Source organism: Coenobita brevimanus, chromosome 25, assembly GCF_032717465.1.
Source record: "Coenobita brevimanus isolate Jiangsu-jjx chromosome 25, ASM3271746v2, whole genome shotgun sequence".
NCBI classification, from domain to species: domain Eukaryota; kingdom Metazoa; phylum Arthropoda; class Malacostraca; order Decapoda; family Coenobitidae; genus Coenobita; species Coenobita brevimanus.
Window position 1 is genome coordinate 8065942 of NC_136978.1, and position 15918 is coordinate 8081859.

The 15918-nt window shown below is 40.6% G+C and overlaps 1 protein-coding gene across 1 annotated transcript in view; it reads right to left on the reverse strand.

Moving 5' to 3' along the window:
• Positions 1 to 912: 912 nt before the first annotated feature.
• LOC145393703 (uncharacterized) overlaps positions 913 to 15918 on the reverse strand; it is a 20800-nt gene continuing 5794 nt past the window's right edge. The window contains exons 4-6 of the mRNA XM_080267749.1: positions 10022 to 10088; positions 9177 to 9340; positions 913 to 1019 (exon numbers count right to left, since the gene is read on the reverse strand). Coding sequence (XP_080123875.1) covers positions 913 to 1019; positions 9177 to 9340; positions 10022 to 10088 — 338 coding nt within the window. The remainder of the gene's footprint in view (positions 1020 to 9176; positions 9341 to 10021; positions 10089 to 15918) is intronic.

Below are 15918 nucleotides of genomic sequence, written 5' to 3' on the forward strand. Positions count from 1 at the left end.
TGTTGAGATTGGGCTGTGTTGGGCTTGGACTTGAGCGAGGGCTATGTTAAGTTTGGGCCATGTTGGGAAGATCTATGTTGAGTTTGGGTTATGTTGGGAAGGACTATGTTGGGATGGGCCATGTTAAGTTTGGGCTATGTTGGGAAGGAATATGTTGAGTCTGAGTTATGCTGGGATGGGTCCTGTTAAGTCTGGGCTATGCTGGGATGGGCCATGTCAAGTTCGGGCTATGTTGGGAAGGACTATGTTAAGTTTGGGCTACGCTGATTTTGGGCTATGGCTATGTTAGGAAGGGCTATGTTAAAGTTTGGCCCATGTTGTAACTGGGGTAAGTCCAGTTGGGATATGTTGTAAAAGAAATGAACTATGTTAGGACAGATGCTATGTTGTTCAGGTCTATGTAGGGCAGAGGCTATGTTGCTCAGGTCTGTGATGTCACCTGGCTATGTTGGGAAAGAGTAAAGGCTAGGCTATGTTTGGAAAAAAAAAAAAAAAAAAACTGGGAACGCCATGTTGAAACTGGGCCGGTTAGTGAGTGTGGGCTATGTTAAGGGCTATGTGCTGGGACGATGGGCTATGCTGTGGGCTATGTTAACAGGAGATGGGCTATGTTCTGGGCTATAGGAGGTATGTGGGATTGTGGGTGTATGCTGAAGGCTATGTTAAAAGGAGATGGGCTATGTTTTGGACTACGCAGGGGCTATGTGGCTGTATGTCAAGGGCTATGTTGGAGTTATTTTCAGGCTATGTTAACGGGATATGTTGACAGGAGAAAGACTACAGTATAATTCTTTAAGGGACCATTTTGAGGACCAGTCTATGGGAAGTCGACCTGTTTCCTGGGAGTTGTGGGGGCTACTTCCCAGGGTAGGCGGGGGCTAGGTGGGGCTACGTTGTGGGTGGGGGGGTCGGTCAGGTCCAGGGCGGGGGGGTGATGGTGACGTAATCCGGACTGACGTAAATCTTAAGGTCCAGGATGTCATATTGAAGGTCTTGGATCCGACCGAGTTTGGGCAGACCTGTGAGGGAGAAAGAGGGGGGGTTGGGAGAGGAGGGAAGACAGAGGGGAAAAAGAGGGGGGAGAGAGAGAGAGAGAGAGAGAGAGAGAGAGAGAGAGAGAGAGAGAGAGAGAGAGATGAGGGAGGGGAGAGAGAATTGAGAAGCAGGGAGTTGGAAGAGGAGAGAGGAGGAAGTGAGAGAGGAAAAAGTTTGGAGAAGAGAGATGGGTAGATGGGAGACGAGAGAGAAGGAGGGAGTTAGAAGGGGAAACGGGATATGTAAGTAGGGAGGGGAAGATGATGTGAGGAGGAAAAGAGGAGAGACAGAGAGGGGGAGAGGGAGAGAGAGGGGAAGGGAGACGGTATGAGTAGGGAGACGAAAGGTGAGAGGGCGAGAGGGAGAGGAGTAAAGGTGAGAGGGAGAGGAAAGAAAATATGACATGGGACGGAAAGAGAGAGAGAGAGAGAGAGAGAGAGAGAGAGAGAGAGAGAGAGAGAGGCCAGGTGTGGAGGCAGGGAAAGGGTAAACAGAGACAAATGGGCGAACTTTAGTCAAGAAATAACACAAACCTGGAGGTCATTCATACACACGCACACACGCACACACACACACACACACACACACACACACACACACACACACACACACAAGCATACGTAAACTTTGGATAAATGTATATACAAAGGTAAACATGCATATACAAACAATTCCACACACACACACACACACACACAAAATTAAACCCGCATATAAAAAGGCGCACACGCAAACACCTAAGTACACAGAAACATTTTACAAACTTCCATATTACAAAGCTGAAAACTCACTCAATATGGACCACTTACACGTTCTGTACACATAATGGGAGAAACATACCTACAGAGAAAAGGGTGTACAATTCGGCTGATCATTAAGGTACACAATACACTTTTACAGGTGAACAGAACACCTTACCATTAAAAAAGTATTATATCAGCGTTATAAAAAGGCACTATTTATCACCTGCAATTAAGGTAGCTGATTACAGGTGTGTTTTTCTCACCTGTCTCAACTTTTTAATCTGATGAGGTTTTTGGTAAGCTGGAAAAAAATCGTCTCAATGCAGAATTAATTTTAAAATATTCTCGAACTGAAAGGACTATAATTTTCCTGCGTCTAATATCATCATCATCAAAATCATTATCATTATCATTATCACCAGCACCAACATCATTATCATCCTAACTCTTATGTATAGGGTAGGAAGAATTCAATAATTATAGACAGACAGATAGATGGACAGATACATAGACAGACAGATAGATAGATAGACAGAGAGATAGATAGACAGAAAGATGGACATATAGATATAATGACGATAAAAACCCCAACACAAGAGAGAACTATCACCAGAATAACCACTTAAAAGGACACACTTATGAACACACTTAAAATGACACACTGATTTCAAAAGACTTACTTCAAAGGACACATTTAAGAGGAAACACTTAAAAGGACTTACTTAAAAGGACACATTTAAAAGGACTTACTTAAAAGGACACATTTAGGACTTATTTAAAAGGACACATTTAAAGACTTACTTAAAAAGGACACATTTAAAAGGACTTACTTAAAATGCCACAGTTAAAAGGACACACTCAGATGAACTCACTTAAAAGGACAAACTTACTTAAAAGGACACACTTCTTTAAAATAACACTTAAGAGAACACACTAAAAATTACACACTTCAGTTCCCTCACCAATCAAGTCTCTCTGTAACAATTCCAAATAACCGAAGGAAAAAAATATAACAATAAATGGAAAGGTTAATATTGGATGATGCTCAATTTTTAGGTCGCCCAAGCGTGAGTACGGACGGTGGGGATTAGTGCCAAAGCAGTGACATGCGAAGGTGATGGAAGCACAGGAGGACTACGGGGCATGAGGGAACGGGTGTCACAGTCTATCCCCAAAATTGAACACAGAGAGAAAAAAAAGAAAACTCACTCAAACTCAAACACTCTCCTTCCCCCCCGTCTCTCTCTCTCTCTCTCTGATACGGAGTCAGATCTCCCTAATCACTCAAAGACCCAAAGTGTTATTAAAAAAGCCTAATGATTCTTGATAATGACCCTGTGCGAGGCTAAAATTAATGACCCCGCTCACTGGGTTTAATCAAGTGTGAGCAAATGACCGGGTGAGAGAGGGCAGTGAGAAAGTGAGCGAGGGGGCGAGGTGAGAGAGAGAGAGAGAGAGAGAGAGAGAGAGAGAGAGAGAGAGAGAGTCCTTTACCAAGCAATATTCAGGAGACCAGTGGAGGGAAATGCACAGAAATCCACACTCAGCATTAATAAAGCCAGATTTAACAACAAAGTAAAATAATGAAGAGGGAGTAGAAATGAATTATCAGTAAAGGAATGAAGTGAAAATATTTAAGGACAGAACGGAATACAAAAACAGGAATTACAACCAATTCTCCATTAACCGGAAATTAATATTTTAATCCTAACTAGATATTAAATAACACATTATTATTATTATTATTATTATTATTATTTTACTGCAGGGTATATGAGGGGCGAAGGGGACTCTGGAATTAACCTTTTGTGATGTTATAATAGACTGGAGAGTAAGGGACGACGCCATATATATATATATATATATATATATATATATATATATATATATATATATATATATACACACACACACACACACACACACACACACACACACACAGGGAGGAGGCTGTGGCTCAATCGGTAGAGAGGTGGCCTACAGTCCTACCGGACCCAGGTTCAAGTCCCCTTTGGGGCAGGGATCAGTTTAAGGATTTGAATTTCATAAAATCACACTTTACTGATCTACCACAAGACCCGCCGACATGTCGTAAAAACATCCCCGCTAATACCGACACACCAGTCTTGTATGAGACAGCCCTAGCATGTATTCAATATGGACGGTGGGTGTTAATGCCGAAGTGGTGACATGTAGAGGTGTATGGTATGAATGGTGGAAAAAAGGGAAGGAAGACGGAAGGATGAGAGAGGGGGGGTGGTGAACTTCATTAAACTGACGAAAGCGTAGTCAGCGTCCGAGTTATATTTTGTGTTGGCTCAAGGGAGTAGCAGGCTGAGAATTTCCCCTTCCTATAGCAATGTAATAAGAGAGTAAAAGAAAAACAAGAAGATACTGAAGAAAGCAAAAGAAAGTCAAGAAAGTACTGAAGAAAGTAAAAGAAAGTAAAGAAACTGTTGAAGAAGGCGAAATAAATATGCATAATGCAGTATTTAATAGGGAAATTGGGGAAAATTTTAACACATAAGAAGGTAATACCCGAACCATAAAGTAAATATCGGGAAAACTAGGGAAAATCTGAGAGGAAAATCACTAAGAAATACGAATGAAAAGTCCACCCATTAATATTTACGTATCCCAATCTACAGCCGATACTGGGACCTGGACGTAAAGGCGATGGTTGCATGTACTATCCTTGGGGGGGGGGATTCTGTACTTTTCCTATCCGCTACAACATAACCAATACCAATCAAACACCTGGACTACAAATTTCTATACAGGTGTGAACAGGTATGCCCAGGTGTTCCAATTAAATAACTAAAAACTCTGTATTGGAGGACGGGGCGAGGGAGAGCCTGGTGGTGAGGGGATTTCTGTTCTCATGTCATGGTTGGAAAGGTCTCCCAATGCGAACACGACAACTAATTCAATATTTTAATAGTCTGCTGAAGACGAATTATCAACTATTTATATCTATTTATCTATCTATCTACATCTATCTATTTCTCTCTCTCTGTCTATCTACCTACCTATCTATATCTATCAATCTACATACACATAAAAAATAAAAATAAATCTGAAAATAAATATTTAGTACAAGTATGAAAAGGATACGTACCACTCTTTTATGAAGAAATACCTGATGCGAGAGGACTGAATAATGTATTAGAAAGCGATCTGAATCACAACTGCTGTTGTTGTTGCTCTAACTTGGTTTGTCTGGCCGAACAGACCCATCGACCATACGCAAGCACCAGCCTACATACCGCAGACAGCGCCTGGCCAAGTAAGAACAGGGTCCTTCCACATGGCGAGGTGCAGGGAAAATGAGAGGCATAGCCCCCAAGAAAATACGCTGTGTACAGAAGGAATATGAATGAGTGGCAGTCTCAGCCTGCACTCTGACTACCTGGTAAATGTGGCTGAGTTCCCTGCCCGGGAGTGTTGTGCAAGGCCAGCTACCGAGCCTTGGCACCACGTCACTCCCACGGCAGTACCTCCCGGGTCATTGGTAACAATCCACCTCATATCTTTCTGGTGGGCTAATGGGTGCTACAAACCCGGAAGTATGGAGGGCAGGGACGTCCATCTTCCCTGAGCCGGATACATGATCCGCCCGCATACCCGGTCACTAGTGAAATAACACATGACCGTACGAGGAAGACAGAAACATAACGAATATCCTAGAAATAAACTGTAAATAGAAGTCCGAGGACGACTAAGTAAGTGTGCATACTGATAATTTATGAAGCAATACCTGACAGGTGAGTGACAAACAATGCCGGGAAACACGAACCGCATCTCTGTAAAGCAAGATGGATGACGATCGGAGAAGGGAGGCCAGGCAAACAGAACTAAATATCTAAATGCATTATTGCAGTGGAGGGAGAGGAGGCAGGGTGCATATTAATCATGGATAAAGTAATATATGGCGTTAGAGTGAATAATGGCGAAACAATACGATTTAAAAGAGCAAGACAATGCGAAATTAATCTGTATAAATGAAGATTTGGTGGTGCTGTGAGGGAGACTGGAATATATAGAAAATGTAATATCTGTCTTTATGGAAAGTGAGAGTGAATAGGAATGCGCTGCTAGTGATCAAGATGATGATGATGATGATTGTCATAACAGTATAGTGTACTAACCACTTACAGTGGAGAAATACGAAGCAAATATCCACAGTGTAACATCCGGTGGCAAAATTAAAGAAAATAATTATGGATAACAATTCAATCGCTGTAATGAAAGATTCGATGGCGGTGTGAAGGGTCTGGAAGTCAATAAATAAATAAATATATAAATAAATACTACTACCGATACTTACTACTACTACTACTACTACCACTATGTAGAATGGTGGTAATATTGAAATATGAACGAGCCTTTATGAAACATTATGTAGTAACTACTCCACAAACACAATATGAAGACCAGACTAAGAGCATGATGTAACATAAAAGTCGAGAATAAAAAAATAAAGATAACCAGCCTATACTCACCTTCTAGTACTGTAGTGATAATAATAATAATAATAATAATAATAATAATAAATCTGTACGTATCACTTACTCTCGTGTGCTGTGAAGGGTCAGGGGGAACAACTACACTCAGAGACCTTGCGTGACCGCCACCATACACTGGGCTATGATTTTATGAGTGTGAGTGAGTCCCATGGGAATAGGGCAACGTAAAACACATGCCTGAACACCGCATGACTGACAACTGCACTCTAGGGGTAGATCCATAAACTCTACGGACCCAGCTAGCCAATTTCACTCATTATGGTAGGGTAAAAGCAGCTACTTCGCTCCTGATTGTGATTTTATGGGTATAAGAGAACCCTGTGCGAGAGAAGTGAGCTACAATACGCACCTTAACACTCCAAGATTGAAAAGTTCACCCTGGAGGTAGATCAATAAACTCTACGGATGCATCAAGCCACGTTTCACTAACTCAAGATGTTCCAGGAAGATACGTGCACTCTGAATCCTTAAAGACTAACAAATCTAATGTGAACTATTCTTTTAAAGGCCTAAGGTTAGTATTACCAAAACTGAGGGAGCGAATGTGTGGACAAGCACCCAGTTTCCTATGGTAATCTTCAATACATATAACAATGACCCAAAATGCGGACTCTTCCCTTGCAGTGTACGATACAGGTTGATCACAGTTAACAAATACAGGTGTTAAAAAAATGTACAACAACAATAAAAACATGTGGTGCTTTGTTTATGCGCCCAACCCTGGCCACAGGCTTAGCATCCCTTTTCCATGAGGCCCAGCAGACCTCTTACGTGTCACACACTTTCACTCCCAATTTTAATAAGACAGTCGTACAAGTGAACTTTTGGGATGGAACAATAAAACAAACATAGGCTTACTTGCGAAAACTGAGACCCTCGCCTGTGGGAAGGAGATCAATAATTTAAGGGGACTGATCAAACCACACTCCACTTACTCTGGTGACGAAAAACCAAATGACTGGCGTTAGTTTGTACTGTGAGAGTGGGGCAACAGACAACAAACACCTAAGCCCAACATGGAAGATATATTTGCTCTGGGGGAAATCACTAATCTCTAGGGAGCCATCAAACCAGATTTCACTGACTGGCTGGGTGGAAAAGAGGAAAGGTAAAACACACGAATGAAAACTCCATGATTGATACCGCCACTCTGAAACCTGGTATGAAGATCAAATAAATAACTCTAGTTTGCCATTCTATTGGTGTAAATGTGAGCTGGTTTGGTGGGATAGGATACAATACCTACCTAGACCCTCCATGACTGATGACTATACTAAGGAGGGGGGGGGGGGAGGGAATCCAATAAACTCTAGGGACATATCGATCCACATTTCATTTACTATGGCCGAGAGAGACCATTAAGGTTATATAGGGCTATTACTTGACACGTGTTAATGTGTCCTGTGAGGCCAGGGGAGGATATATATCTATATCTATATCTATTTATCTATCTATCTATCTATCTATCTATATATATATATATATATATATCTATATCTATATCTATTTATCTATCTATCTATCTATCTATCTATATATATATATATATATATACTTGGACCTTCCGATATTGATTCCCTCGTCCTGGTGGAAATTTATTAAAGTAGGGAAAGGAAGGTACCTGGAAACCTTGTGTGAAGCCTACAAATGCATGTGAGATTATAATGTTATTGGTGAGAATGTGTCCAGTCAGGGTAAGAGAGAAAAAAATATAGTGGAACTCTCAAAAACCAATATACTCTTCCCTGGTGGATATTCGGATATTCAGTAAACTCTTGTAAACCATCAATCACGTTTCATTTATTTCCTTGGGGTAACTCGAACATGTACGCATTGACAGCATGGGTAAGGATCAATACACTCACTCTCAACTATTATTATTATTATTATTAGTGTGTGTGTGTGTGTGTGTGTGTGTGTGTGTGTGTGTGTGTGTGTGTGTGTGTGTGAGTTCCCAGACCCTCGTAAATTGATACCTGACTCCGCACAGAAAATTATTAAACTCCAGGGAGCCATCCAGCCATGTTTAAATTACTCCAGCGAGCTGTGAAGAGTAATGGCGACACCGATGTTGTTACACTTTTGCCTTAACATCAATATGCCGACCCAAAAGCAACATTTCATGGGCGCTAGCTTTACCTGGGGTTAGTGGATTCAAAACAAATTAAATGTATATCTGAATCTTCACACAAATATATGAATAGCGACAATTACACTTTGAAACATTGAAAAATATTTCCATACTCTAGGTGTGGCTTGGGGTAAGGGTGGATGGTTCAGTATAGGTCTCATGTCAAGTCTTGGTTGTACAGTGTAACTCTAGGGTTTCGTCACTCCAGGTTTCGCTTACCACGGGGGACTGATAATTGGAATGGGGTTAAAAGTACTCACAAAGGCACTGCATAAGATCAATATTTTCATTCTGGACTATAATTTTGTGGGCAGGTGCACGTGTGCTTTGGCATGAATGTCGCATGGCAGGAGAGACTTACAGTTAGGAATCTCAATGAACTCTGACTAGGTCCTGGCATTAATATCAATGAAATTATCTCACACTTCACCTACTGTACTCCTGAGGGCTCTAGGCTGTAGTAGGCTATTTGAGGGACCCACACACTCCAACACTTCGCATAAACACCAACAAACGCACTCTGCACCATACTTTTGCAGGTGTGGCTGTGCCCTGGAGAGAATGGAGCAGGACAAGACACATTTTTAGGCACTCGTCGAAAAGTGACTGTTGTGGCTAAAAGAAAAAAATAAACTCTACGGAGACAGCCAACCACATTTCACTTACCCTTGGTTGCAGGAAGAGGAGTTAAGGTAAGAGAGACGTGCAGACTTAAACCACTGCAAAAACACCCTCACTTACTTTGCACCATTATCTTGTAGGTGTAGGTGTGCCCTGGTGTTAGCGGGGCAGGGCAGGACAGGTTTCGCGCCAGGACCCCGGTGGTGTGGTGGAGCCAGAAGCGGTGGTCCCCCGGGGCGGCGAAGAGTTGATAGCTGACCACTCCACAGGGGCACCACGACGCCCTGGCACGACCCCACTCACCACCCCACTCATCACTGTTCCACTCGTCATCGCTACCCCACTCCGCTCTCTCCTCCAGGTCCTCCCCCTCCACATCCCACTCGTCTGCCTCCCCACTCCTGTTTTCCGTCTCTCCACCCCACTCCAAGTTTTCGCTGCTCCTCACCTCCCTCTTCTTGGCCCACTCATCCCTCTCGTCCCTTCTCTCCCACTTCCCCCGCTTCCTCCCCCACTCATACCTCTCATCTTCTCTGGTCGTGTCCTCTATGCTAGTCTGTTCATCCCTCTCACTGGCTCTCTTTCTAACTCTCTCGCTTCTGTATCTGCCCCACTCACCTCTCTCACCACTACCGTCTCCTTGGTTATCATCACTCCCACTCTTCCACACATTCTTGTCTCTAATTCTCTCACCTCTTTCTCTAGTTCTCTCCTTTCCCCCACTCACTTCCCCATCCCACTCACTTTCACCAGCTCGACCGTTTCTCTCCTCCCACTCTTCCCTCTCACTAGCCCATTCCATCGTCCTAGCCCACTCATCATCCCTCCACTCCCTCTCCCCACCCCACTCAATCTCCTCCCCCACCCCCCTATCCCTTGCCACCATCCTCTCCCACACCGGCCTCTCTCTCCCCCTCCTCCTGCCCCCTCTCGACGTCCTCCCTCTTGCCCCCCACTCAGCCCACTCGCCCGGACCGAGTGGGCAAGTCAGGCCCACGTCCCCATCCGTGGCCCACGCCTGGTAGACTGTGCCTGGGGATAGACAGGTAGATAAATTGATGGAAAGATAAACAGATACAGATAGATGGATATAGATAGATAGATGGACAGATAGATAGATAATAGATAGTTAGACGGCCATAGATAGATAGATAGACAGATATAGAGACAGACAGACAAGGATAGACAATCAGATAGATGAGTAAATTAAAAGTTATGGTGTTGAATAGAGGTACACACATAACAAGCTGACTGGTAATAGAAATACAATAACAGGTGGATAGATAGAATGACATATACAGCAGACAGACAGAGTGAGAGACATATTGACGAATTCAATGACAGACGGATAGATGAACCCGTAGTATAGGATGGATGGATGGATGGATGGATGGATAGATAGATACTGTAGATGGATGGATAGATGAACAGACGAGTGAAGAAATATTAAGCCTGCACTGATGAATGAATAAGTGAATATACACATAGATAAATAGAAGAATGAATGCATAAACGAATAAACAGCCAAGAGATAGATGTTAATGGACAAAAGACAGATAAATTTAATAACCAGATAGACGGCCTGACAAACAGATAAACAGTAGGGAACAGAAATAAACAGACGAAAAGAAGAAATAACACAAAGCAGATAGATATAAAATGGAAAGATGAATATAGATAAAAAGGGATAGATGAACAGATAGATAAAGAGGGATAGATGAATAGACAGAGATAGATGGATTTAAGGTTCAAGAGGATAGTGGTCAATAAATCATCAGTTCTTGGACGTTAAAAATGGGGCAACATTGAAATCTACTCCCCTACTCTCTCTCTCTCTCTCTCTCTCTCTCATTTTTCTATCCCTTCTTTTAGTCTTCCTTCCAACATTTCTTAATCCCCTTCTCTCTCTCTCTCTCTCTCTCTCTCTCTCTCTCTCTCTCTCACTCTTCCTTCGTTTTCTGTTTCAATTTCCACACTAGTCCTTCATCACTTTCTCTTTTTCCGAGATCACTTTTTTCTCTTTCCCTCTCCATCTATCTATCTATCTCTCTATCTATCTGTCTGCCTATTTATCTATGACATATTCATTAGCATTACTCATTCCACACTAAGTTACTCTCCATTCACATTCCATCCCCCCCCCTCTCTCTCTCTTTCTCGCTCTTTCCCTCTCTCTCTCTCTCTCTCTAACTTCTATAATCTGACAGTATTTCCATGAATATTAAGGCCAGACGCCATAGAAACGAGCCTGGGATCTGTGTGGTATATAAATTAAAGAAAGTAAGTGTAAATCTCTCTCTCTCTCTCTCTCTCTCTCTCTCTCTCTCTCTTTCTCTTATTCTTCTTTCCTCATGTGTTTCCTCATTTATCCTTTCTTTATTATATTTCTCGTTCACGTTTCCCCCCACCGCCTCTCTCTCTCTCTCTCTCTCTCTCTCATATTTATTCTCATTCCATTCTTATATTTACTTTCAATTCTCACTCCTTCTTCTTTCCTTCCCCACCTCTCTCTCTCTCTCTCTCTCTCTCTCTCTCTCTCTCTCTCACCGGCGGCAGTGTTTACCTTTCACTAATAGATCAAAAAGACGGTCGGGATGCACTGGGAAGAGTAATCATGCTTTTAATGGACCTGAGAGAGAGAGAGAGAGAGAGAGAGAGAGAGAGAGAGAGAGAGAGAGAGAGAGAGAGAGAGAGAATCAAATTAATTCCAAACAATACATCATGTGTGAGAATAAACAAAAGAAAAAGAGAACGAAGAAGGTAGTAAAGACAGAAAAGCAGAAGGAAAACAAGAAAACGAAGACAATGAACGGAAAAGAGAACTGGGACGAGGAATAAATAAGAAACGACCTTATGCTATGAAAAAATCAATTATATAATTATATATAATGAATGACAGGAAAAAATAATGAAAAACTGAGATAAAACTATAAAAAGACAACTAGAAAGTACTCAGAGAGCACATACTACTACCAATACCACTGCAGGATCCTGATCCTGTTCCGGATCTGCCCCAAATTTAATCAATTCTTTCTTGGCCCATGGCCCACCCTTCCACAAAATTTCACTGAAATTTATTGAGAACTTTTGGAGATATCGTGTGGCCAAACAAACAAACAGACAAATATAGGTGAATACATAACTCCAACTTTGTTGGAGAAGGAAACATATCGAAAAATAAATAATAATGCGACAAACTATTACGAAAATATTTAAACCACGGACGAAAAGAAAAAAAAAAGAAAAACAGGCAGGACGAAAAATTACAAAAAGGGCTCTCATCTTAAATGTCGGGACCAACTGCCTAGCCCCGGGCTCCTACGCTCCTCATGGGACAATGTAGGATTGGATGATGGATGGATGGATGGGAAAGAGGAATGAGTGTGAAAAAACCCGCTGAACAATAAATCACGTGATAAAAACATTAAAGACGTAGAAATATGGGAAAAGTGGAGGGTTAGGAGGAAAGAAAAAATAAATAAACAAACTCTGGAAAAGCAGACAGTGCAATGAATCACGAGAGAAAGAGAGAGAGAGAGAGAGAGAGAGAGAGAGATTAACAAAACTCAATATAAAATGCACAGTATATAAGGGAAAAGAAATGTAACAAAAAATGAAAAAGAGAAGAAAAATGCCCCAAACTCCCCTCGAGGATGGGGGAAAAAATGAAGATGACAAGAAAATGCAGGAGGGGAAGAGAAAGGGACGAATTAATAAGAAAACGAACGAAGAAAAAAGAGGATAAATTTGCGTGAAAGGAAATATAGCACGAAAAAAATAAATAAATAAAATATATATATATATATATATATATATATATATATATATATATATATATATATATATTCTGGAGGAAAGAGAGCAAAATGAGGAAGATGGGGGGAAAAATGGGAAAAAGTATGAGGAAAGAGGAAAGAAGATGAAGGAAGAGAAGGACAAATGTGAAGGAAAGTGATGAATAAGAGGAAGAAACATGAGGGAGAAGTAGGAAAAAGGTGGAGGAAAGGGGAAAATGAGAAGTTAGGGGAAAATAGGAAAAATGTGGAGGAAAGAGAGGAAAAAGAGGAAGAAATATGAAGCAAAAGTAGGGAAAATGTGGAAGAAAGTGACGAAAAAGAGGAAGAAAGATGAAGGAATGGTAGGAAAAATGTGAAGGAAAGAGGAAAATGGGGAACGAAGATGAAGGAAAGGTAGGAAACATGTGGAGGAAAAAGAGGAAAAAGAAGAAAGATGAAGGAAAGGTAGGAAAAAATGAAAAAAAATATATAACAAATCAGATGTACTATGGAGGAATAAAAATGAGGAAGGAAAGGGGGAAAAATATGCTCAGGATAAAATGAATGAAAAATGCAAGGACGGAAAAATGAAGAAGAGGAGAGGAAGAGGACGAATGGACATGAAATAACACGAAGGAAAAATAAGTGTTATGAGGAAGCAGGCGTTATTATGGGAGAAAACAGAGACTTCGAAAAATAGAAACCTGAAAGACTAAGACCCGCATTCTCGTAGGTCAAGGAAGGTCCCTAACACCATTTCCTATGCGATTTATTCTGCTTATTAAACCTTGCTGTTCTCTTCGGTGTTACTTAGATCATTCTGATATCACCATACTCTGCCTAAATACCGTACAAAACAATAACAGCCAGCCATATCCAAAAATAAATCGGTAAGGAAGAGGTATAAGGGAGCTTCCTAACCACCGAGAATATCAGCTTAAGAGAATATTAGGAGAAAGAAAAAGAAAATATTAGGCAGCAGGAAGACAAAGAAAATATTAGGAGAGACTAAGAAAATATAAAGAAGTTATAGACGAAAAAAATTAATTCAAAGGAAAACGAAGAAAATGGAGTATGAAGCTGAGGGGGAACTAAAATGTATGAAGTCGAATTAAAAAAAAGAAAAAAAAGGAATGAATAAAAAGAGGCACCATTGTTTAGAAGAAGGAAGAAGGAATTTAGGAAGGGAGGAAGGAGAAATTCAGGAGGAAGGAGGAGGAAGAAAGTAAATCGTCTGAAGCAGGGAAAGGGAAGGAGGTGAAGGAGAGAGAAGAAGAATTTAAAGAATGAAAAAGTAGTGTGAAGACAAAGGAAGCGTGCTCTGTTTACGAATAAGGAAGGAAATGCAGAGGAAAATGAGGAAGATGAGTGGTAATGACAAGGCATATTTATTAAAGTCACCAAGGAAGAGAAATTAAACAAAAAACAAATAAAATAAATAAATAAATAATATAAATAACTGAATCCAAAAAAATAATATGGTTTTTGAAGATGGGAATAAAATAAAAGAGGATGAAGAAAAAATGAGAAACAATGAAACAGAAAAATAATCTTACACAGGAAGAATTTAGGACGAAAATGTGGGCAAAGGTTGAGTAATTTGAGGCAGGGGAAAAAAGAATTAAGGAAAAATTACAAGACTTTAGCAAAAAAAGAAGGTATGCTTAATGAGAGAGAGAGAGAGAGAGAGAGAGAGAGAGAGAGAGAGAGAGAGAGAGAGAGAGAGAGAGAGGCAGGGATAAAATCATGTTCATTCTATTTTAAGCCTATTTTTCAGGCACAAAATTCTGACACCCCCATTCATCATAGTTGTAAATGATTATAGTAAAAATGTCAAGGGGATTACAGTTATACGCGTGAGATGGATAGACTGATAGATAAACTGGCCGATAGACAGTTATAGGTGGATGGCGATTTAAGTATATTGACAAATAAACGGTAGACAGAAAGGACAGAAAGATGGATAGACAGACAGATAGACGGTAAGAGAGAGAGAGACAGAAACTTGATACTGATGTACAGTATGTGTGTATGTATATCATTTGTGTCTGTATGTATGTATGTATGTACGGGTGGATGAATTGATGGATGGACGGATGGGTGGACAAAATTAGTTACATAATTCCTACAAAAAAAAAAAAAACTAGAAAGATGGACAGACATACTAGTCAATGCATTAAAAAAAAAAAAAAAAAAAAAAAAAAAAAAAAAAGGATGGATAGATGGATGAACTAGGAGATAATTTAGTAGTTAGACGGATGGAAAGATAGATAGACAGATAGATGGATACAGATAGATATATACAAATATTAAACAGACAGACAGAGACAGTCATATATAAATAGATACCGTAGATAAACAGATGGACAGACAGGCAGATATAAACAGATAGACAGATAAACATAAGTATATAAATAGACATAAAATACATGTCAAATAAAGACAATCCAGAAACCAAATAAATAAGAAAAAGGACAATGAACACAAGAAAATACAAAAAAACACGAAGAAAATTGAAACGGAAAATGGAAATGGAAAAAATATGAATAAATTTGTAGTAAGATGAGAAAGATGATTTACAAGGCAGGAAAATGCGTGGCTTTAACAATATCCTTTCAACACACGGGAGAAAAATGAGTGAAAAAGTATATGCCAATATCTGGGGGGAAGAAAGAGAGGGAAAGAGAGCCAGTGAGAGAGAGAGAGAGAGAGAGAGAGAATGCATGACAGGGAAAAAAAAATAAAACAAAAATAAGACAGGGAAAGAAAAGAAAAAAATAGACCCAGACACAACATTAATGACAACGTGAGAGAGACGTAAAAAAGTGAGCTAGTTCACACCAAAAAAAGAGATATCTCACATCACAACACAGCCGTAATCCCCGCTAACAAGAGAGAGGCTTATGGTGCGGGCTTTCCAGGGATTATATCAAACTTCTCTCTTGCTTACTAACTTCGGGAATATTAGAGAGAGTGAGAGAGGGATTTGTAAAGCTGGCTCTAACGCCCGCTTGCTCACTTCCCCACTCTCGGTCTCTCTCTCTCTTTCGGCTACTCTTTGTTTTCTTGTGTAATTCCGTCATGTT